We start from the raw sequence: 23,779 nt of genomic DNA on the forward strand, positions 1-23,779 counted from the left end.
ATTCTATTTGTTAGAAAAATAAAGCTGATCACTTAAAAACTTTTTTTTAATGTTTTGTAATTCATTCTAAAATTGGAAACATGGAAAAGTTCAGCTGAGTCCATTTAGAGTGCTGTGATCCAAAACCCACCATTGTTTCAATACTGGACATTTTCCAGGGACATAGAAGTCTAGGCCATCCGCCATTATTGCCCCACACAGGTACATATGTCCCATGCTTCTGATATCTTCTGGCATAAAATTGACTATATTATGCTTTATGCAATTGTATTTTAGTCTTACATTTAACAGGTACATACCCAGGGTGATGATTTTCTTCACTGCCAGGAGAATGATTACATGCAGAATGATATTTCTCCATGTTGCTTAGTATTTCAAATTATCAATCAATCCCTTATATTGATCTTGACAAAATGTTTTAAATTATTGTACGGTAATAAAATTATATTTGGAGCTCTACTATAGGTATGTTTAAACAATATAAAATAGTCTGGGAATGAGTTCTATTGTTTAAAACTCTTGTGATAGCACCTTGTCACTCTTCATGGTTTCATAGACTTGGCAGTAATGATTACTTGTACAAATTACTCTTTTTACGTATGTCCAAATATTTATTTCTGATATCATCTGACTACGGGATGAATTGCAGTATTGAATTTTCCATTTAGTTATTGAATTGCATCTCTGGAAACAACTGTACAGAATGTATTCCTTTTGTTTTAAATTTTTAAAATGGAATTTTTAATTCAATTTCTAAGAGAATTTTTTTAAAGTAATGAACTTTATTGTTGGAAGCATTTTATATTTACAGAAAAATTGAGTGGAAAGTATAGAGTTCCATACACAACTTCCTCTCCCACCCACCCACATGCACAGCCTCCCCAGGTATGTGTATGCATGCTGCAGTTGTACAGTTATTAATTAAAATCTGTAAACCTACATCAGCACATCATTATCATCTGAAGTCCACAGTTACATTAGGACTTATTCCAGGTGTACATTGGATGGGTTTTGACAGATGTGGGGTGACGTGTGTGCCTCATTGTAGTATCATATAGAATATGTTCACTGCCCTAAAAATCCTGGTTCTTCCTGTTCACCCCACTTTCCCTTTTAGACTCTGGCAACTACTGTGGGTTTCCCTGTCATCATATTTTGCCTTTTGCAGAATGTCATATAGTTGGCATCAATTATATGTTCCTGTTCAGAATGGCTTCTTTCATTCAGTAATATGCATAAGTTTCCTCCATATCTTTTCCTGGCTTTTGGTTCATTTCTTTTTAACACTGAGTAGTATTCCATTGTTTGGATGTACCACAGTTATTCATTTACCTCCTGAAGGATATCTGGATTGCTTCCAGGTTTTAGAGTTAGGCTATAAACACCATGTGGACATACTTTTAAAAATTCTTTCAGTGAATTCCAAGAAGTGTGATAGTGGGGTCCTATGATAATATATTTGGTTTTGTAAAGAAACTGCCAAACTGTCTTTCAATGTGGCTGTACCATTTTGTATAATCAGTAGTGAATGAGAACCCATGTTGTTCCATTCTAATGAGTGTGCTGTGTGTCTTATTGTTTGCATTTGCAATTCCTTAATGACATGGGATGTTAAGCATTGTTTCATATGCTTACTTGTCCTGTGTGTCCCCTTTGATGAGGTACATGTTCAAGTCATTTGCCCTTAAAAAGCCTAACGCAAATTCCCTTTATTAAACATGAAAATTTACTTTACAAAAGATTACAAGTTTCACTGTACAAGTTTCACAGGCAAGCCCCTGTGACTTGGTTCCCTGGAGTTTAGCTCTCAAGAGTTGTTCACACATAGTCTGTCAGTTACACTGAGGTTCTCCTGACTAGACAATGGTCCATAGAAGGTCTCTGCTCTGGTAAGTTATGTTTCCCTGCATCCTCCTGTCTTTTTCTCTAATTTGGGGGCAGGATCACCCTGTGACCTTACTTATCTGATAAATCTAAGAAGAGTTGTTGGTTTTTCAGTTTCTTCAGCTTTTAATTTGCTCTTAAGACTTTGTGGCGACTTCTAAGATTCTTACATGTTGGATAGGAAACTAGAAGTCCCAGAGGATATTTTTAGTTCTTCCAAAAATGCATTATTAGTGTGAACCCAGTTCTTTCTGCAGTAACACTTTAGGAATTTTCTCATATAACATTTCCAATATTGTTATATAACCTGAGAATGTGGCTTTACTGATTAAAGACCCAAGGGAGAGAGAGATCTGCATGAGGGGCAGGAGTCTAATTGTGATAATTATAAGATTAGTACATAATTTGTTTCAAAATCTGACAAGTGTAAATCTTCATGCTCCTGCATACTGTCCCAGAAAAGAAGATAAAAGATCAATTTTTTTAAATGAGTAAAATCTCCTAGAATATCGTCACTGCTCTGTGTGGTGTGTGTGGGGTGAGTATTTGGTATATGCTTTTGTTTTTTCCAGGGATGCTAAATATTTAGAACCAGATAAAAATTTATGTTTATTGTATTGTCATGGAATTCCCTTGGACATAAAAATGATTATTTCATTCTCAGATTAAATAACAAAATAATAGATCTATGCAAAATGAAAATATTTGCAAACATGAGTTGATATAGCCTACTTTAAGTAGTAGAGAAAATACATTGCATCACTTTCTAATAAAACTTAGTAAGTTCCTTTCAGTTTTGTCTCATAGTTTTTAGGTTTGTGCTCTTTAAAATTTGTTTGCAACATGCACGTACACATGTGCTTGTGTACTCTCTTGATTAGAGGTCTGCAGTGGCTCTTTTATATTATGAGTGTCAACCTGAATAGGAAATTTGATTTCTCTTATGATCATTTGTTTTTCTTTTAGCATCCTTAGCTCTTTATTTTTTTACGTCAAATTCTGAACCTGCCAAGCATTTTTTAAAATTATATAGATAATATATGAAATTTATTTAAAGTATCAGCAAAACTAGAAAATATTAACCTACATTCTCTCAGCTCCAGTTTTAAGTGGATATCACTTTAGACCTTTCCCCCTTCCCTACTTCCCCTCTCTCACTTGAAAGCATTGTTTTTGAAGTTGTGGGTACATAATGCACTCTTCTTGTGTAAGATGTGGTCAGATTTTCTGAGGCTTCCTTTCTGACCTGACATTTTCCCCTGGCATCCAAGATTGCTGAGGTTTTTCACTCTGCTACTGTCAATTTGTTACACAGTAGACACAGGAACAAGTTTCTGAACAAAGATGTATTTGGCAGTGGGTTGGAGGAGGAGATGATAGCAGAACCATCACATATATGTAAAGACTAACAAGAATAGCAAGAGTCAGTTGGCCGTGACTAAACAAGAATTCTGGTAGCTAATTCCACATGCACTCACAAGGAAAAGGTTACTGTCCTGGAGAAGAAGGTGGATGGTGTCATTCTTTGAGAGAAAATGCAGGAAGCAGAGCAAAAAGAAAAGTCTTGCTTTCCTTTTTTTCCTCCCCAAGAGCTTGTGGATTTCAGGTAGACCCAATTGTGGTTTGAGTTCATTAATTGTACCACACCCTTGGAATGTCTGGTTGGAGACATTAACCACTAACAGTTGGAATATAGTTCTGAATGTTGAGACACAGATATGGCTGAAGATAAAAAGTTGTATTCCAGCAATGAGTTCTGCAGTCTGATTGGCAGGTGAGACTGCCTGCCTAGTTTTCAATGGGGACACGGTTAAGAATATAATTAGGAAAATTATTTGATGTTTGAGAGAGAGTCATGCACTGAGGCCTTTAAACATCCCTGGGCACTAAGGGTCAGTGGCACTTCTCTAATTTTATGACATTAAAACCTTTCCATCTCCCTCTCCTTGTCCTGTCCCCAAATTTCCATAGGGTTTGATGGAGGCCAGAGGAGGACCATGGTACTAAGTCAGGTTGAGAGCCGCTGAAGTTGTAGTTACATCAGCTTGGCCCAGAGACACTGAATGCAATCTGTATATAATCTTAAATTTTTTAGTAGGCACTAAGAAAGGTAAGTTTTCTTTAATGTTTTCTGGTAGAGATTAGAAAAATTTAAAAACTATTATTTAATTTAGCCAGTATAATTGATGTATTTCAATATAGAATTATTTCAAAACTCCCCTTTTTACTGTCTTCAAAGTCTGTGTACATTCTACAATAAAACATTTAAATTTGAACAAGGCACATTTCAGCTGCTTGATTACTGCACATAGCTAATGACTGCTAGTCAGCACAGGTACAGACTGCGCAGAAGCTGCATATACCAATGGAAATGAATTTGTGGTTTACCCTGTCAGCATGTTCCCCACCTAAGAACAATTCCTTCCTTTATTCCTATGAATCAAAAAGCAAGATCCTCTAGAGACCATTCAAAACTAAAAATTGTGTTTCTTGCCCCTCATACCTTTATTTTTTTATACGAAAGCACTCTTTCCCACTTTCCTTAGCAATCTAATTTATGTAACCTGTGGTGTTCTTTTAGTTCCCAGGTACTATGTGGCACAGTCACAAGGATGTATTGACTTTCACATTACTTAAAATATAGCATTTCTAATGAAATTATTAAAATATAAACAGGCTTATATTTCAGTTCATATTATGAAATGTGTTGTCCTTGATATAGGGGCATCCTATTTCTGTGAAGAAATGCAGAATATAAAAACCTCATCCAGCAAATCAGATGTACAGTTAAGAATAAAAACTCTTATCTTCTAGTTCCATGTTGCAAGTGTATGTTCTATATTTGTTTGGGTAATTATAGTTTCTTTGGGCATTTTTTGAGGCTAATTAGGTGGATTCTCTTTGGCCATGTCAAAGAATAGGACTAGAAATCTCCCCTGAATTACTATACTAACATTGAAATCCTTGCAGGTTTCTTTCAGTTCTCTTTGCTTAAAATAGGAGCACATTCATTGCCCCTCTCTGGAATCTTTGTACCTGTTAGTGGGAAAATTTTGATAATGACAGAAAGGTAGAAGGAATTCAAATAAGCTAGTCTTATTACAAAACATTAATTTCCCAGCAGGTATAATTCAGAGTTAACTATAAATATACTTTGTATCAGTTATTACCATGTTTTAATGTTGAGGTGCTTTTTATGCTATTTCATTAGATATATAATTCACATAAAAATAAGATACTTTCCTAATGAGTTCATAATATCAGTAATCATCAAATAGTGATTTTTCAATGAGCCACCTCTCTCTCCCCTATCATATATTTTGAAAACATTTTTTATATTTATAGCTGAAGGAATGCTGCTGGGATTTGTTATAGAAGACATAGTTACTGCTGAACATCCTATAATGCTCAGGACAAACCCCCATGACAAGTGTTCCTCTGCAGATGTTGACAAACCCTGGTCTAAAAGAATATATCTGAGTTACAGCAGCAGATTTCCTAAGCTGAGCAAATTTACTAGCAATCTTGCTAACAGAGTACTTTCTGTGAACTACATTCATTTAAACCGTATTCAGTATCAAATAACAGAAGAAGGTAATAGAGACTTCCTGGGTGAAATACGTTATGCAGGTTCAAATTTTCACTGTTCCTATTTTTACAGGTCAGGTTTATTAAGAGGCAGATAAGAATTTAGAAAGTTTGAGTAAATGCTGTGCAGTTATATAATTTATTAATTAAAATAATATCTAATTTTTTGTTGAATGAGTGTTTTTATTCCCTGACTCATGTTACATGTTAGAATTTGAGTAAAACTATGAGAAGGTTGTACACCTAGTAGACAGCAGAGTCTAAACCAGAAATTCTGATCGTAGGCTCATGATCCTAGGCAATGTCCTATTCTAACATATTTCTGTACAATATTGAGAGTATACTGAAAGAAGTCCAGATATGGAAAACAAAATGCTTTTAGAAGAATAAGAGGATGAGGTAGTTAGAATTCTTTGGATGCTCTAAGCATAAAATGAAAGTAAATATGTAACAGCATTGCCAATAAAAATGTTTAATGAGTACTGACACTGAATTATACATAAAATACAATTATTAAAACTAAGGTCATTTAATTAGTATAACAAATATTTGGAGAATCTGGAAAACTCAAAACGTGAAGTGGCCAACCCTGGAGGTGGACAGATTGCGTTTTGAGAGGAGTGTGTGCTCTTGGCGTCCTTCTAGCAATCTCTTTCTCATTCCTGGAATCCAGAATGTTGGGTAGGGGTGGGAAAGAGAAGGGACTGGCTTAGCTATTCTGCTGTGCATCTGATGAGATTGTCTAGGCAGTGCAAGCTATTGCAACTTGTTGGTGTAATCTTTTACTACTATTGTAGTTATAGCTCTTAATAACAAGATAGATACTCTGTTATCTTTCATGTGCTTTGATAATGCTTCTTGGACAAAATAAAAATGAAGGTCGTTTGCACAGGGTTTTAAAGAAAGATAAAGTTACATAGTAGGCACCAAAATTTTAAAGGGCTAAATTAGAGATGAAAAAGGGAATGAATTCTTGGAGGAAAAGTTAAAACCTAGTTCACTTATTTAGCAGTTTACACATTTTTTTCTGGCCATTTAAAGACCTGTAAGGTACTCATTCTCTTTTTGTTTCTCTTAGAATGGTAATAATTTTTTTTAAAAAATCGACTTGAAAATTTTTTTCTTCTAAATTACTTATTCCTTTACTTATTCTCAGTTCACAAGTGCTCTTTCTTCAGTCTGTGCAGGAGACAACACTCAACAGCTATGGTTTAGAAAGTTAATCTATTGTGGTTTATGATAAAGAGCCACTTGACATTATGGTAGAAAAGAAAAGGTGGAAATATAGGTCAATGATCATTTCTTTTGTTTCCTCCAGAAAATAAATGACTTAATACTAGATAGTAATCTACATTTTCTCAAGGCACAAAAGACCAGTGGTATTATTTCATTACATAGTCCATTTAGTATTCTGGTTTTTCTTTTCATTTTACATAAATTACTTTTCACAAAGGGAAATGATTAACTATATTAATGTACATCACTAAAGCTTCTACTTGTCCAATACCAATTCATTTTTTGTTGTTGTTGCTTGTTTTGATAACCATGATAGTCTCTAGAACTGATACATTTGAAGGGAAAAAATAGTATTGGAAGAAAAGTAAATTCTTTTTCTAAAAGTATGTAGCTAATCAGAATCGATTTATACAGTTTTAAAAAATCATTTTCCCCTTTTTGATAAATCTGCTTTTATTATACTCTTTTTCATGATTCAGACTTCTAGAGAGAACCACCCCGCCCCCCACACAACATTTGTTTAACAGATTCTGAGTAAGCAAAACCTTACAATTAAACTATATATCCAAATATCCACACATCCCAGGGTATAGTGTGTCCTTTAAATTAAGGAGAAATGAATAGCGTGGTTTTCTTTTCCCACTTCTTTTCCTTCCTCCTTCTTAGTGTAAAATCTAGAGAAGTTTGTGCCATGCTGGATGCCCTGTCTACACCAGGCTTCCTCCACTGAGGCTGTTGTCAAAGGCTGTTCATTCTTGCTGTGAATTCTCTCAAATAGTTTTCCTTCTGTTCCTGTTTATTTCTATTGCCACTGCTTTTGTTCATGCTCCTCTCTTCTCCTGGGCAGTCACGGGATACCCTGAGCTCATTGCTATCTCTTCTCTGTTTCATCTTATGTCTTTTTTTTTTTAAAAAAATTATTTGTTTATTCTAATTTGTTATACATGATGGCGATTTGTTATACACGATGGCGGAATGCAACTCATTTCATATTACACATATTAGAGCACAATGTTTCAAGTCACAGATTTTACACAAAGTATTTTCACAGTGTTTTTGTCTTTATACATGTACTTAGGGTAATGATGTTTAACTCATTCCACCATCATTCCTACCCCCTTGCCCCCTCCCTTCCCCTCCCTCCCCTTTTCCTTATCTAAAGTTCCTCCATTCCTCCTATGTTCCCCTCATCCCTAACACCACTATGAGTGAGCATCCTCATATCAAAGAACACATTCAGCTTTTATTTTGGGAGATTGGCTTACTTTATTTAGCATGATATTCTCCAACTCTATCCATTTACCTGCAAATGCCATGATTTTATGCTCTCTTAATGCTGAGTAATGTTCCATTGTGTTATGTGTGTGTGTGTGTGTATAATCTCCCAAAGTTTCCCTATCCATTCATCTACTGAAAGGCATCTGGGTTGGTTCCACAATTTAGCTATTGTGAATGGTGCTGATATAAACATTGATATGGCTGTGTCCCTGTAGTATGTTGTTTTTAAGTCCTTGGAGTATAAACCGAGGAGTGGGATAGCTGGGTCAAATGGTGGTTCCATTTCAGGTTTTCCAAGTAATCTCCATACTGCTTTCCAGATTGGCTGTACCAATTTGCAGTCCCACCAGCAATGTATGAATGTGCCTTTTCCCCCACATCCTTGCCAACACTTATTGTTGTTTGTCTTCACAATAGCTGCCATTCTTACTGGAGTGAGATGATATCTTAGAGTAGTTTTGATTTGCATTTCTCTAATTGTGAGAGATGAACATTTTTATATATATATTGTTGATTGATTGTATATCCTCTTCTGAGAAGTGTCTGTTCAGTTCTTTGGCCCATTTATTGATTGGGTTATTTGTTTTTTTGGTGTTAAGGTTTTTGAGTGCTTCTTATGTCCTAGAGATTAGTGCTTTATCCGATGTGCTTGTGGTAAAGATTTGCTCCCATTCTGTAGGCTCTCTATTCACCTCACTGATTATTTCTTTTGCTGAGAAAAAGTTTTTTTAGTTTGAATCCATCCCATTTATTGATTTTTGGTTTTAATACCCCAGAGTAGCCAAAGCAATCTTTAGCAAAAAGAATGAAGCTGGCAGCATTACTATTCCAGACCTTAAAATATACTACAGAGCAATAGTAACAAAAATAGCATGGTATTGGTACCAAAATAGACCTGTAGACCAATGGTAAAGAATAGAGGACAGAGTCTAACCCACATAACTACAGTTATCTTATCTTAGACAAAGGCGCCAAAAACGTACATTGGAGAAAAGATAGCCTCTTCAACAAAGGGTTACACATGTAACAAAATGAAATAAACCCCTATCTCTCACCATGCACAAAACTCAACTCAAAGTGGATTGAGGACCAGAGACCTTGCACCTAATGGAAGATAAAAACAAAGCTTAAACATATCTGCTTTTGTTTAATAGGCCTTCATGATTCCCATCAGCTATTGTGTTACACCCAAACACATTTCTTCCCCATTTACTGCAAGCTCTCAGGAGATATTATCTTATTCACTGGCACCCGAAACAAATAGCAAACAGCAAGGCAATAATAAAAAAATTTAATGAATGAGTGAATTGCCTTAATATATAAGAATTCTCAGAACCTGACCCCAAGTGACCTTTCTGGTCTCATCAGTTACTCTCCCAATGAAGGAAATGTTCTGGCCTTACTAACGTCTTTATTCTTCACCAATATGGAGAGTTCCATAGCGCTAAGATTTTTGTGTATGCTCTTACCTCTGTCAACAACCAGCTTACCACCTCCTGAACCCAAGATAATTAATTGATTTTATATTTATCTGCATGTTTCTTTCCTTAGCCCAACAAATACTTACTTAGCACAATCTATGTATTCCACATAGTTTTCAGTCTGGGGAGTCCTGTTATAAAAGACTAATCCACGCCCTCCTTTTACTTAGATTCTAGTATTAACCGCTGTGATAGAATCTGCCTGCTATGAATCCTGTGATGGCCTAGAGTCTTCACAGTCCTGGGGTTGGGAGCATTTTTCATGAGGTCAAGATGTACCCTGAGCCGAATGGTAGAAAATAGGTTTGGGCAAGTGGTTAGTGGCAGCTGCTATCTGGTGGGGTGAGACATAGGATGAGCTGCTCTTCTGTCCCTTCAGAGTACACATGAGATCACTTTGCCTTTGTCTGGAGCTCTGCCTCAGCCCTGCAACCACCATGGTGATGTCTGGGGTCTGTCCAGAGTAGCCAGCACAGTTCTAAGCTTCTAGAGCTTTGTAGCAGTGACAAAGACCTTTGTCCCTAGTAGCAGTGAAAAATAGACTCACCTCAGTGAGGGATTGCTTGTCAGTTTCATAATGTTGGGCACTTTATGTAATCTCTCTGCACTTTAATAATTATCTTTTCTAAAATGGACATGGTAAAAAAAAAAGTTACCGGGGGGTTAAATCACTAGAATGATACTCCACAAAACTTTCTTTTATTCACTAGGGTATTCTAAATAATTGGAGTAGGGCCTGGCCCTCATTAAGTATATTTTGAATGAATAGAAGTAGTAATAAATGAGTGATGTAGGGAATATAAAGCCCATGAAACAATACTTGGTATATAAGTGCTCATTAAATAGTATTGTTGTTATAATTGTTCTTATTTTAAAATTTGGAAGCCCTGTGATTATATTGTGGTTGTGTTACAAGTGCTTCCCAGTTGCCACGAGTAGAGAGCCTTTCTGTCCGGGCTCATGGTGACCGGTCTGTGTGGCATTCCATGTGCCCAGGAAGAAGGCATGGAGCATGGGCCAGAGTACATGGTTCAGTTTCCAAATCTTTCCTGCTCCTGTTAGCTGGCTCTGCACTTTGCTGGGGCTAGGCTCAGAGAATGAGCTTCTGCTAGCCATGGAGAAGATCTTGCCTCTAACGTCCTCTCCAGGACTGAACTCAACTGTTCCCATCATCTGACATCAAGACCACTCATTAGGCCCTCCCAACACCTAATTCTTGTTCTCATGTATTGGATCTCTCTGTAGAGTGTCAATTCCTGCCCAGGGGAACTGGAACTTTGCCTTCCCTCTCCAGGGTTCTGTTGGTGTGGGTTGGCACTTTTCTTGCTGTGGTATTTTCTGGTTTCTGATGAATGCTGTTCTCCAGTCCCTGGCTGGCCCTTGATACCCCCTCTAGTGCTTCCTAGTTCACGAATGTGTTGTGGACAGAATGAGATGACTTTGGCCCAGTAGAAATCCTCTGTGCATACTTAGGGAAAGATTTAGCCAGCTTGCAACCCTCAAATGTATGAATGACAGAAATACCTTTCTATTACAATTTGTATTAACAATGGTTTGGAAAGTGTTATTTGGGAGCTCAGATGTTATTTTAACCATCTGCGCAAGTGAACAAAGGATAGAAGGCATGCATCTGTTGTTTTTAAAACTGCACGGCCACATGTCTCCTCATGATGGAGATAAGTTCTGAGAAATGCGTAGCTCTGTGATTTGGTCATTGTGTGAACATCATAGTGCGTACTTGCGCAAACTGAGATGTCTACAACCTCACTGAGTGATACAGTCTTATGGGAACGGTATTGTATGTGTGGTCCATATGAAACCTTGATATGCAGTGCATACTTTATTGAGGCTCTTCAAAAATGCATTTAGTAAATTTGGGTTTCCAGTTTGGGTTGGGTTGTTTGTTCCTTTAAAAACATCCATTTGCAACTTGAGTAAGAACTTCTCTTTTTCATGGCTAGTTTAGCAACTGGCACTTAAATGAAACACTTCTAAAATATTTGTGTAAACTGTACATTTTGTGGCAGTTTAGCGCTTTACTAATATAAGGAAACAGAATGATTCTTGCTTTCAGGATAATATACGTTGCTACACTACACACATAATTCAACTAGTCCTTAGGAGAGAGATTGCTCCCTATGTTTCAATGTGACATTTTTATGGAAGGATTTTGTTTTTGAGGCTGAAGACAAATATTTCAGAGTAATGTACATATGGATCATTGAAACCATGAAAGGGATTTAAATTGAGGGTCCCAACAGGGGGATGCTAAATAGTTTTGGCTTTTAGCTCTGTTAATAAAATGTAGTCACTAATGTGATAGCCATGCTCCCAATCTGCAGAGGAATGACAGATGAAAGGCTGGCTGAAGTGGAAGAGTCTGAGCTGATATTTGTTTTGTACCATTTCAGGTACTTTAGTAATTCATATGCCATGTACAAGGGAGTTGCCATTGAGGATATCTAAGCACAGAAAAACATACTTTAATGTTTAACCTTAGCAATTGTAAATTAAATATAATGCGAAAATGCATCTTTCCTGAATATAAAGGTAGGAGATGAAGTTACTTTATTACCCAGATACATGAAACTTTTGTGAAGATATTGAATTAGGAACCAAGAATGTGAATGTTTTCAAAACACCACATTATAGACGAGATTACCATAGATTTCCTGGATGTTGAATTCAGGATGGGCTCATTTGCTAAAATAAATGGGACACTTTTTAGTATAGGGAAAAAAATATATATATACACATACACACACACACATATTCAAGGTTAAAACCCAGGGGTGCTTAACTACTGTGCCACTTTCCCAGCCCTTTTTATTTTTAACTTTGAGAGAGGGTCTTGCTAAGTTGCTTAGGGCCACACTAAGTTGCTGAGGCTGGCTTTGAATTTGTGATCCTCTTGCTCTGCCTCCTGAGCTGCTGGGATTACAGGCTTGTGCCACTATGCCCTGCCAGAAACTTATACTTTCATTAAGTTAAGAAAACATATTGAAAATGTGATTTAATGGGGATAAAAGGTACAATAGCTTTGAAACCAGAGGCTGATTTAAATTAATATTGTCATTCCCTAAAATATGGTTTCTCACCATTACCAGAAGTTTCACAGTTCCTTTACTAAGCTCAGTCTGAAGAAGCTGATACTAGATTCTAGAGCTATCCTGAAGGAACCTTCAATAGGGTGTCACATTTTTACCCCATTTTTATGTATAGAGTGCATATTGATAGGGAGGAGAGTAGGCAGGTGGATGGAGTATAACTGTTGAAAGTACAGCTTGGGGTCAGACTCCTTGGGTTTGGAACACAGCCCTCTCACTTACTAATTGTGTTAGCCTGGTAATGTAACCTCCTTGTGTCCCAGATACTTCAACTTCAGATAATAAAAGCATCAACCTCTTGGGTTACTGTGAGGATTAAATGAGTATCTCTGTGCACAACACTTAGCACATGGTTTGGTCTATGGTATATATGCAAATATTAGCTGTTAATTTTATGTTTGTGACCTATTATGTCCTGTACCCAGAGAGGGAAAAACATATTTTTGGCATAGGAAATGAAACCTGTTTAAAAGTCAAACTGTTGAGGTCGGGTGTGGTGGCGCACGCCTATAATCCCAGTGGTTTAGGAGGCTGAGGCAGAAGGATCATGAGTTCAAAGCCAGTCTCAGCAAAAGTGAGGTGCTAAGCAACTCAGACCCTGCCTCTAAAAATAAGATACAAAATAGGGCTGGGGATGTGGCTCAATGGTCAAGTGCTCCTGAGTTCAATCCCTGGACCAGGAAAAAAAAAAAAAAAAAAGTTAAACTGTTGATTATTGACTTGCTAGCTCCTTATTCCAGTTATGCATACCAACCCATACTTAGGAGGGATGGGAAAAGACCTGCATTATGGGGGTAGGAGGGCAAATTGTAAAGCTGACCTGAGAAGTCATCGTCATTGCATGTTTGAGTTACCGTCATTGAAGACCAGTTCCTTCTCCTTGCTGCGCATGCCATTCTGAATGTTTTGAGATGTTGGCATCAATCACTGTTGCACTTATATGGCTTTTGACTAGGAGAGTTACTATCTGCTGGACGACTGTGTTGCCAAATCCTATTTGGCAAATAGGACTATCCAGAGCACTGTTCTCACTCACTGCACATGGAATTGGTCAACAGCCAACTAACAAAATCATACAGTAAAATGTGCAGTTGATAAAACTCACTCATAGGCAACAACTTATACATATATGTGGTGTGTTTATATATATACTATATATATAATGCACCGCTATACATGAATTATAATTCTGAGGGTCACAGAATATCAAAATGTTTGTTACGACATAAATATACAAAGTACTGTGACACTAAAATTGATGACTCTGTAATTTTATTTTCCTCTTGGGAATCAATTGAGCTATTGATTCCACAGCAGATGTATTTTGATTAAGATCATGGCAAGATATGTTTGACAGCAATTCCAAGTTATTAGAACCTATTACACTTTTGAAGTTTAGTCATCTGAGATTGTATGTATATGACCTTAGCTTAGTGAGATAATAAATCTATCACTATTTTGTTCCAAGGACTGTATCTTCAATGCTATAATTACCATGCACTGTTTAAAAATTGTGTGCCTTCCTGGGTGGTTTGAGCATGCTGAGGTGCTTAATGCATACATTTAGGCTAAGCAGAGTTAGAATCATGCATATGCTTCACATATATTTACAACCCAATTTTGGGGCATATATACAGATTGAATCTGTACTGTTTAAGATAGTTGATTTCTCAGCACAGTTGAGGCTTGGTTCTCTAGCTGTGAACATTGCTAATTGTGTTGTTTATTACGGTTGTGGCTATGAATGATTCTGTAAAATCATAGTAGAATTATTTCCAGTGAAAACTTGATTTAGTAAAAGTGAAAAATGTATATTTTTCACTTTTACATGAAACTAAAATGTACATAGTGACTTCTACACATATTGTAGAATGAATTATTCAGGACCAACAATGGAAGTTTTAAAAAGCCATCATGAAAATAGTGTTATTTATATGTGCTAAATGAAACATGGACCCAGCCAAGTTTTTATGATTTATAAGTTTTTAACTTCAAAGACTCTGGTTAGCTTGCATTTTTTAAACTAATGAGTTTATCACAGCCAGTGGGGAAGATGGTTAAAGTATATCAGTTGTAAATTGGTACAAAGCACTAAAAAGCACTAAAAGGGACATTAGCCTCTAATCAGATTCTAACAGTTCATTAAACCTGCCTTTCCAGATCGCTCTTTGTCTTTTCTCCTTCTTTGCTTAGGCCTTCCTTATAAGGTATCTTGTCCCCTTTTCATCTGGGCAAGACCTCCTCCAGGGTAGGAAGCAAGATCAGCTCATTCTTCACTGTCCACCAGCCCCACCGCCTGCAGAATGCTTCAGCAAGGCAGGTTCCTAGAGCTGCTTATGAGGCTGGGGAGTTGAGGTCTGGCTGGCTGTAGGAAGGCTTTCCTAAGACCGGCTGGTGGCATGCCAAGCTGGCTGCTTCCAGCCACAGAAGCAAGTGACCCATTAGGATTTGAGATCCATGCCCGATGTGCAAACAACCATAGGCCCAGGCCCAGATGAAACGATTTTAAATTTGGAACAAATTAACTGAGCTTACCAGCAATACCACCGTTCCTTCTGCTCTAAGCTATCTATTAGAATGCAGATCCACTCCCCACAAAATATGGACAAGTCAAAAGCAAGACTGTAAGAAAATGAATCCTCCCAATTTTGAAAATATTGTTCATTTCCTGAAAAAAGGTGACACTAATTTTGTTTTCTTATTTTTATTACTTAATAGACTAGGCAGTGTGGACTTTTTAAATGTTCACTAGTTAACTTGAGTACATTTTTTTTCCTTGTTGATTTCCCAGCAAATATAGGATAAAAGGCACTATATATTTTATTTCTTATATTATTTTCCTTAAACAAAGAGTCAAGAATTATGAGAAATAGAGCTTCACTCTACTGCACTCTGTTGGTATTATATGGTAATAATACTTTCAATTTCTGATTTGTTGAAGTTGTTTTTCGTAGAGAAGTAACTCTTTGGAGGAGAAATTATACTAACCTTTGTCACCCATGTAGGCAAAATATTTAGGAACTGATCTTACACTTAAGACCACTTCAGTGTTATGTGTTTACATTCTGTAATTGAGACAAAGATAATTATTGTAAAAACACACATTTAGTCTTATTAGTGTCTTAGTTTAGCTGGTATTATTAGGCACTTTACACATGTTTAAAACAAGCCTGATTTGGACCTTAGGTGTACACTGATGTGGGGCTCTCTGGCGCCCTACAGATATTACTCCAGAAAATTCTTACAGCAGTAAAAATGAGTAGAAAATAAATTTATTCATATAAATGTTTGAAATTCTATTATGAACCACAACATAAATAAGGTTCTCCTTTCAGGAGGTGGTGAATCAAGGCAAACATATACTAGAACAGGAAAAAAAAAATTTTTTTGTTCCTTAGTTTTGACTTTAAGAATTTAGTCTTAATTTACAACTTATATTGGCTTTCCTTAAAATAGTGTTTGGGGGAATGATGATGTAGAAATTTTCACTTGATCAGAATTGCCATGATGTAAAAATTAAATGAGTCCAGAATTATATTATCTTGCTTTTAAATTATTTAAGCTCTGAGAGTATATAAATTATTTTAAATCTTATTTTCTCTTTTATGAATGCCTGTACACAGGGCAACCTCTAGGACTAAGAAAGAGAAAAACTTGGCTTATATTTCCTTCCATTCTTGAGAAAGTATGATAAATTGTCAGCTCCATAAAAATTAATGTAAGGTTTCCACACTGCAGTTTATTACAGGCTGACCTCCAACCCAGAGGTCAGAGGATCAGACTGATTAATTCAACTTCTTGGTCATTATTTCAAATGAAAGTTCAGAGTGGGGGATAATTGGTTATGATGATACCTTCATTTAATTATACTTCATTGTTAAAGAATTAGGTTAGCGGTACCAAAGGTACTACTAGGAAGCAAGACGCTATCAGATGTCCTCTTTTGATGCTGTATAACTAAATCTCTCTCTCTCATTCTCAGAATATCAACACCTTTGAGAACAGAATGTTAATGCTTGATGGGATGCCGGCAGTCAGAGTCAAAACAGAGCTTTTGGAATCTGAACAAGGGGTAAGCAGAAGTTTCCAGTGACGCCTGCCTCCTTCCCTTTTTGATCATGCCCTTTGTATCCAGGGCACCCAGAGCACCTTTACGTTTTCCCACTGCTTGCATTTTTCTCAAGTAAAAATTACCTGAGATGGTGGTTGGTTCTCACCCAGTTTTAACCTCGACTGTTCCTCCCTTGGAAGGAATAGCATCTTGAAAACAGGGAAGCACAGGGACCTTCTAAGAACGATTACATCTCTTTAAATTTGGTGGGTGTTTTGAAAAGCTAATAAAAACCCACCACAAAGGGAAACATGAAGAAATGAGATGAGAATTTAACCTCATGACAAAAACAGCTAGGTTCTAAGTTAAGAAGTGTCAGAGCCCAGGGAGTGGGAATGTTATCGTTTACTGGATGAATTTCTCTTTTGACCTTGGTATTTACACCCTCCCCCCCCCTTTTATTTCAACTCCAGGAAGACTAGGGAATGGTTGATGAAATTGAGGTCAGTGAATTTGAAAAGTACCTAAAAACAAAGAAAGTTTATATGTATGTGGCACATTACCTAATCAAATTGATGAATTAATTTATGGGCACTGAAAATATAAGGACTAAAACACAGGTTTTATTTTAAGGACATAGGACATTACATTTTATATTTGTCAACTTTATAGCTCCACTAACGTAAAGCATACAGGTAGTATAATTGATTGCAGAATTGCTGTCCACTCTGTATATATAAGGGGGAAAAAACTCTGCTGTGTGCCTGAATGCATGTGGGCTACCTGTCTTATTAAACCTCCAGCACTGAGACACTGCAGATGACTGCTACAAAGACATAAGTAAATGTATAATCTTTACCTTTTTAATATATCTTTTTTCAAAAATACTACATTAGAATCAGCAATGTTTTGTTCTTGGAAACTCAAAAAATATTTTAGACATGAATAAAAATGTGTTACAGAAAATCAGTATGAAAGTTCATCTGCGATTCCACTCAAGGGGTGGGATACCAGTGTACCAAAGGATTTCATGATGGCTGCTGAGGTTTCAGATCCAGGTAGTGGCAGTTAGAGGGTCTCAGTAACTTTGACATTGCTGAGCAGTGGGTGACAAGGTATATGACATCTCAACATAATGTCTCCTTTTCAAAGTAAGAATGTGTTTGTTGAAACAGATCTGGTTATGGTAGAGGATGGCATTTCACTTAATTGTTCAGTGTTGATTTATATAACTCTGAAATGAACTTGGTGGAGTATGTTAGCCATTGAAGCTTAGTGTAATGACACACTCTCAAGGAGCCAGCCCAAGGCTGAGGCAGTAGCGCATCATAAAGGAGAAAACTGTGTGGCAGTTACTAAAAGTTCATTGTCCCTAGACAGCCTTCCATGAAAAGTTATGTGCTCACCTGGTTTTCTGGCCAAACTGTATGGTTAAACTCCATAGATCCTTCAAAACATCTAGATATTTTTTTAACCTTGATTAGTTCATCTAACCATAAGAAGGGTTTATTTCAGTTTTTTAAAAAATTCTGTTGTCTCAATTCATTTCTCAAAGTCTAGATGCATTGTCATGAGTTTAATAAAGTAAATTTGTGCACAGTTCACAGACATCATTACATCTCATTCAGAGAGGATGGCCTTTTTTATTGCTGAGGGGGAAAAAGTGAAAAAGCAATCTGGGTTTCGCAGTGCTGCTTTCATTTCATGATACTTTCTTTAACTTGAATAGCAGTAATTCCATTCAAACTGTACATGTTAGAGGAAGGCAAAAGCTACAGAACACCTGCAGTCAGAAACTATGACCTGGACCAATGGTCAAAGCCAAGGTAGAGTGTTGTTGCCAACAGCCTGGTAATCTTTAACAGTATCCAGAGAATTCTTCACCCTTTACTGTCATCATTTTTCGATTTCAAGGTAATCTTTTTGTGAAAGATTTAAGTGTTCAAAAAAAAAAAAAGCCAATGCTTGTAGAGTTTTTACAGTGTAAATAAGAACCCCACATTACATTGTTTATAAAGAGCATTATTTTGTACTTAAACAGGGAAAGGAAAAACTGTGGGGTATTACTTAATGCCACTTCAATAAAATCAATTTTCTCTTTTGTGAGTGGGGTAGATGTTGATATTTTAACCCTAATTTAAATTGTGCATGTTGGAGGGAAATAAAAACTTTAATATTTTTTTCTTAGTTTTGTATGAACTTCTTAAATAGGAGAGAGATGATTTCATTCTCTCATAGTAAGGCTTCAAGAGAAACAATTTGCAGTGTTTATTAAAATATATTGGACTTTAACTTTTTATAGAATACAATAATTTAAGGTATAAAATCTGAACTTGAATGATTTTCAGTTTTGGCCACTTCACTGGATTTTTCATTGGTGATGATGGGGCAGATGGTATATATCATATAATTTCAGAATCTCATGCCTGCTTTTAGGAAGAGTGCTAGAATTTTGATGATTTCATAATTCTTTCCTTATTTACAATTAAAGACTGGCTGAAGATTGATTCTTTGAAAACAAATGTCACATAAACGGGCTATTGAAATTTAAATAATCCTTGTGTGATTATGGGATTTTGAAAAAAAGTATGACATGTTGTTTACAGCAAACAAAAAATTAGGTAAACTCACTGTATCACAGTAGTGACTGAGAGCCCAGAGTTGGTACGGTGGTTCAGTCTACTACCACACTGAAAAACCTAGTTTTGAGATTTTATCCTTGACACAGGCATTAACCTTAAGTCTTTGGGGGAAGAAAACAGATACTTTTTTTTTTTTTTTTTTTTTTTTAGCATTTTTAAAGATTCACCACTGTACCCAACCCTGTCTCCATGAACATGCTTGTTCTAAGTAGTCCCTCAAGTCTCCCCCTTTGAGCTGGTTTCTGCAGGTGTCCTGCCCCTCCCAGAAATTCATGACCTGATGAGCACATTTCAGAGCTTAAAGGAAGACCGTGGACCATGCCAGGCCAGGTCTCCGAGAAGTTCTGGCTGCTTTGCCCTGCTCTCTGAATGAACATTATAGCATGTGAACTTGGTCATGTCTCTTCAATCAGACTGTAAGCTTTTAGAGGGCAAGAGCTGTGTCTTAATATTTCTTCCCTGTATCTCTGGTAGTTCCTGATACATGGTCATTGGTCAGCAAAAACATGATTTATTCAACTTGTCTACACACTATAACTAGCATTGTAAAAAATATACAACCCATCAATAGCTAGTTGTAAACCTACTCTGTCTGCTTCAAAGGGTTATTGTGAACACGATAATCAAAATTGTAACTATTGGAAACACACATTCTCACTGGTGGTGCAGGTCTCAGTCTTGCTGCTGTGTGAACCAGATGGGCATGGCAACACAACAGCTCCAGCTCTGGGCACCTTCTGTTTGGATTTCTCCAATTCACAGTTCAGTTGTGTGATATCTAAGTCGACTATCCTGAAACGTGACTTCAGTTTTCTTCGGGCTTGTTGGTAATATGGTGCATGCTGCTAAGCAGTCTGTAGGAAGGGCATGCGCTCTTGTGATATGCTTCAGGGGCACAGCAAGGAGTGTTTGAGTGACTTTATCTTTGACCTTATGTTCTTGTGCCCTGCTGTTACAGGAACTTCCCAAATGCTGTCAGCCTTTGGATGTTCTAACATGTTATTAAGCAAAGGACTATAGCAGGAAGAAGAGTTTTGGAACTTCTACACTCAGATAAGGCAGTACACAGAGAAAGGGCACTGCCTCAAAGACATAAAACACAATCTTATTCTTGGCACTGCAGTTTACCAGCTTGAATGACATGGGGAAGTTTCTTTATATCTCCAGGCCTCTCTGGCCTCATCTGTGCAGTGGGGGTATAGCAGTCGGCCTTTGCAGGTTTCGCCTGACAATCTGATCCTGGGGAAGAGCAAGGAGGGAGAGAAAGCATTTCTAACTAGGAGTTTGACAATCTCATTACAACAAAGCTACTTGTGAGTGAAAGTAAATATGTAAGACTTTAAAAGGGAGACAGACTTGAATTCACCTGCTTGTTCAGCCTGGTACTAGTCTAGAGGAATAGGTTGTCTTCATCAACACGGTCACTTCAACTGGGAGGTGAACACTCAGGGTTATAAGAGATAAGAGACTGCCTACATGTTGCCAGTGGTGAATAAATATTTTCCTTTTGAAGAAAAATGGGAGTAAAAGGTCATGTCATGTCCATTTCTCTAGCTGTGAGTTTCATGAAATATTTAATATAGATTTTGGCATCTATGTTACCCCATGCAGATTTAAGGTTAATCTTAAAATAAAACCCTTATTTTTTTCACTTTAATTTTTATTTAAGTACTTCTGTAGAATTGCTTCAAATCCTAATTGGATTTTATCACCTGGCACAAAAGAACAATAAAATGAGAAAATAATCATAAGTGTTATTATTCTTTGGTTTGATAATGGTATTTGTCCACACCTTAAAAAAAATAGTTCTTGGCGCATATACTTTTAAGATACCTAATGAGTTGGACACAGTGATGCGAATCCATGGAATCCCAACAACTCGGGAGGCTGAGGCAGGAGGATTGCAAGTTCAAAGCCAGCTTCAGCAACTTAGTGAGGCCCTTTGCAGCTTAGTGAGATCTTGTCTCAAAATAAAAAATGAAAAGGGCTGGAGATGTAGCTTAGTAGATAAGCTAAGCTTGGATTCAATCCCCAGTACAAAAAAAGATTACTGAAATATTTATAGTTGGAATTGTAAATATGTTTTGGATTTGCTACAGAATTAACTGGGAGGGGAGAAAAGATAAGGATAGAGATGAAACAAGACTGGTCATGATCCCGTCATTACTGAAGCTCGCTGACAGGTAAGGAAGAGGTGTTATTTATTCTACCTCATTTTGTATATGTTTGGAAAAAAATTTTTTTTTTTGTATTAGGCATTGAACCCAGGAGCGCTCTACCACTCAGCTACATCCTTAGTCCTTTTTATTTTTAATTTTGACACAGGGTCTCCCTAAGTTGTCAATGCTGTCCTAAAACTTGCTATTCTCTTGCCTCCACCTTTATTGCTGGATGACAGGCTTGTGCCATGGCTTGTTTGAAATTCTTTAAATTGTTTTAAAAAGAAAAAAGACCTCTTTAAATTAAAAAAAAAAAATGTGGGAAAAAATTACTTGGGTGCAGCTTTGGCAGCGTTGGAGAAAAACACAAACATCCCTTGCTTGGCCTCCCATATTGTCTCCTAAGGCCCACACCTGTGTGGCAGGTGTGAGAGCACTACTCTGCCTTCCTGTGCCACCTGCAAGGTGTTGTAGCCCTCAATTACCCACCCTCTGAATTGTGGACTGGCATAGAAGAGTGGCAGTAGTGTGGTACTACCACTAGAGAAGGAGACTGGGTGTTGCAAGAACTTTAAGTGTTCCAGGCTGCCTGTAATTAATTAAGTGGCAAAAGACTTCAGTGTTTCCACTTGGGAGAACCTACAGCCCTTTGCCTCTACAGCCCAGTAGCGAGGACGGGTGCAGGGATGGGAGTGGCAGGGATAGGTTCATATGTATGCTCCAGGTCTCACTAGCAGAAAATATCAGCCCTGCTCAATACAGATCCCTGGAGCACTCTCATTTTCCAAGTAGGACAAAAGAGGGCAACGGGGAATTGGTCTTTTCCTTGGAGGCAGCTTGCAGTAACTTTACTAAACCATCCTGCAGGACATTCATAACATAGTGTGGAGGATGATTCTCTATCAAAAAGAGCTGACTGGCTTCATGAAGCACCTCTAATGGAACTTGCCAAAGAGCAGAACTTAGGTTTTATGATTCTCATTATTCTTCCTCACCGCAGCCCAGGAACTTATGAATAGGCAGCACTCAATAAATGGTGATTCATTCCGAGACTGTTTGTTGTAAGCAGAAGCCTGTTTGCCACTCTATAGAATGGAGAGGATTTTAAGACTGGTAGTGTTTAAAAAAAAAAAGAAAAAAAAAAAACAAGTTTTAGGCTTAATAAAGAAATATAGACAGATGCTATGGAATGCTTGTTTAACAGCCAATTGCATTAAAATTCAGTAGCATTTTGATGGCAGGGGAGAGGGGGACCAACAACAAACCTAACTTTCCCTGAGTAAACCTCTATGTTTAATTTCACATTAAAGACTTAATGTACATTTGTGCATAAAGGCTTAGTAAGACAGTGTTACTTTAATGACTGTCAGAGGTGAAGCAAAGTCATTTGTTAAAAATGCCACTTGGATTCCACTCTAGCAGAATCTCATTATTTCCCCTCCTACTGTGGAACAGGGCCTGGCATTGCTAGTAAATTGGTAGAATTATCTTGGAAATATGAATTTGCGTATCATTTAATACTCTCTGATGACCCACTGCTTGAGGTCTTTTGATCTGTAGTGAAATATTTGCATGTCACTACCTGGTTCCAAAGACCAGTGTGCAGAAGCACAGCTTCTGCTAATGGGAGAAGACTTAAAAAAAAAAAAAAAAGGCAGGAAAAAAATTCTGCACTTAGAAAATGCATATTTTAGGGAACAGATATCCTCCACTAAAGATGCAGAGTTAGACTGATTTTAATAATGTCAGAATGGCCAATAAATGTATTAATAGAAAGAATTGAAAATCAATGAGCTGTGATAGTAATTACAGATAGTACCCAAGGGAAATATAGCAGGCAGACAAATTCTTTCCCTCAGGGCCTGCCCTGGGCAAAGCTGAGAAGTTGATCATTCTGCCCTGTTTCTTTCCCTTTAGCAATGTACTTTCTCCTTCAACTTTATTCTCTAGTCATCCACAATCCTGAGACTCCCCAAACCCTCTGATTGTACCCAATGGTTCAAGGAACCTATAGATGACCAGTTGAAACTGCAGTCTCATTAATAGTAGAATGTAAAATGTATCCTTTCTAAGAGTTATTTGCATTTTTATAGGGTCAGTCCTTTGTGAAAAGGAATACTTCTTACAGAAATTTCATGCTCCAAGTAATTTGGGGATTTTGAGTTGAGGCAAATTAACCTTTCAAGAACATTTCAGCTTAGGGAAGATGGTGATCTACTTGTCTTTTGGTTGAAGAAAAAAAATATCAAAAAATTTGTACCACAAAGTATGTATTTCCCTCTATCTGGATGTGTCTTCTTGTGCTACCATTTGCATACTGATTCAGAGTGTATAAAGCACATCCTCAAAAAAA

At 37.1% G+C, this 23,779-nt stretch overlaps 1 protein-coding gene across 6 annotated transcripts in view; it reads left to right on the plus strand.

Annotated features, from left to right (window-relative positions):
* Window positions 1–23,779, plus strand: part of Klf12 (KLF transcription factor 12) — a 438,598-nt gene that overhangs the window by 171,374 nt on the left and 243,445 nt on the right. For all 6 annotated transcript variants that reach the window (XM_071611451.1, XM_027938085.2, XM_071611450.1 and 3 more), the window contains one exon: window positions 16,557–16,646. In XM_071611451.1, coding sequence (XP_071467552.1) covers window positions 16,557–16,646 — 90 coding nt within the window. The remainder of the gene's footprint in view (window positions 1–16,556; window positions 16,647–23,779) is intronic.

Source organism: Marmota flaviventris, chromosome 4, assembly GCF_047511675.1.
Source record: "Marmota flaviventris isolate mMarFla1 chromosome 4, mMarFla1.hap1, whole genome shotgun sequence".
Classification (NCBI taxonomy): Eukaryota; Metazoa; Chordata; class Mammalia; order Rodentia; family Sciuridae; genus Marmota; species Marmota flaviventris.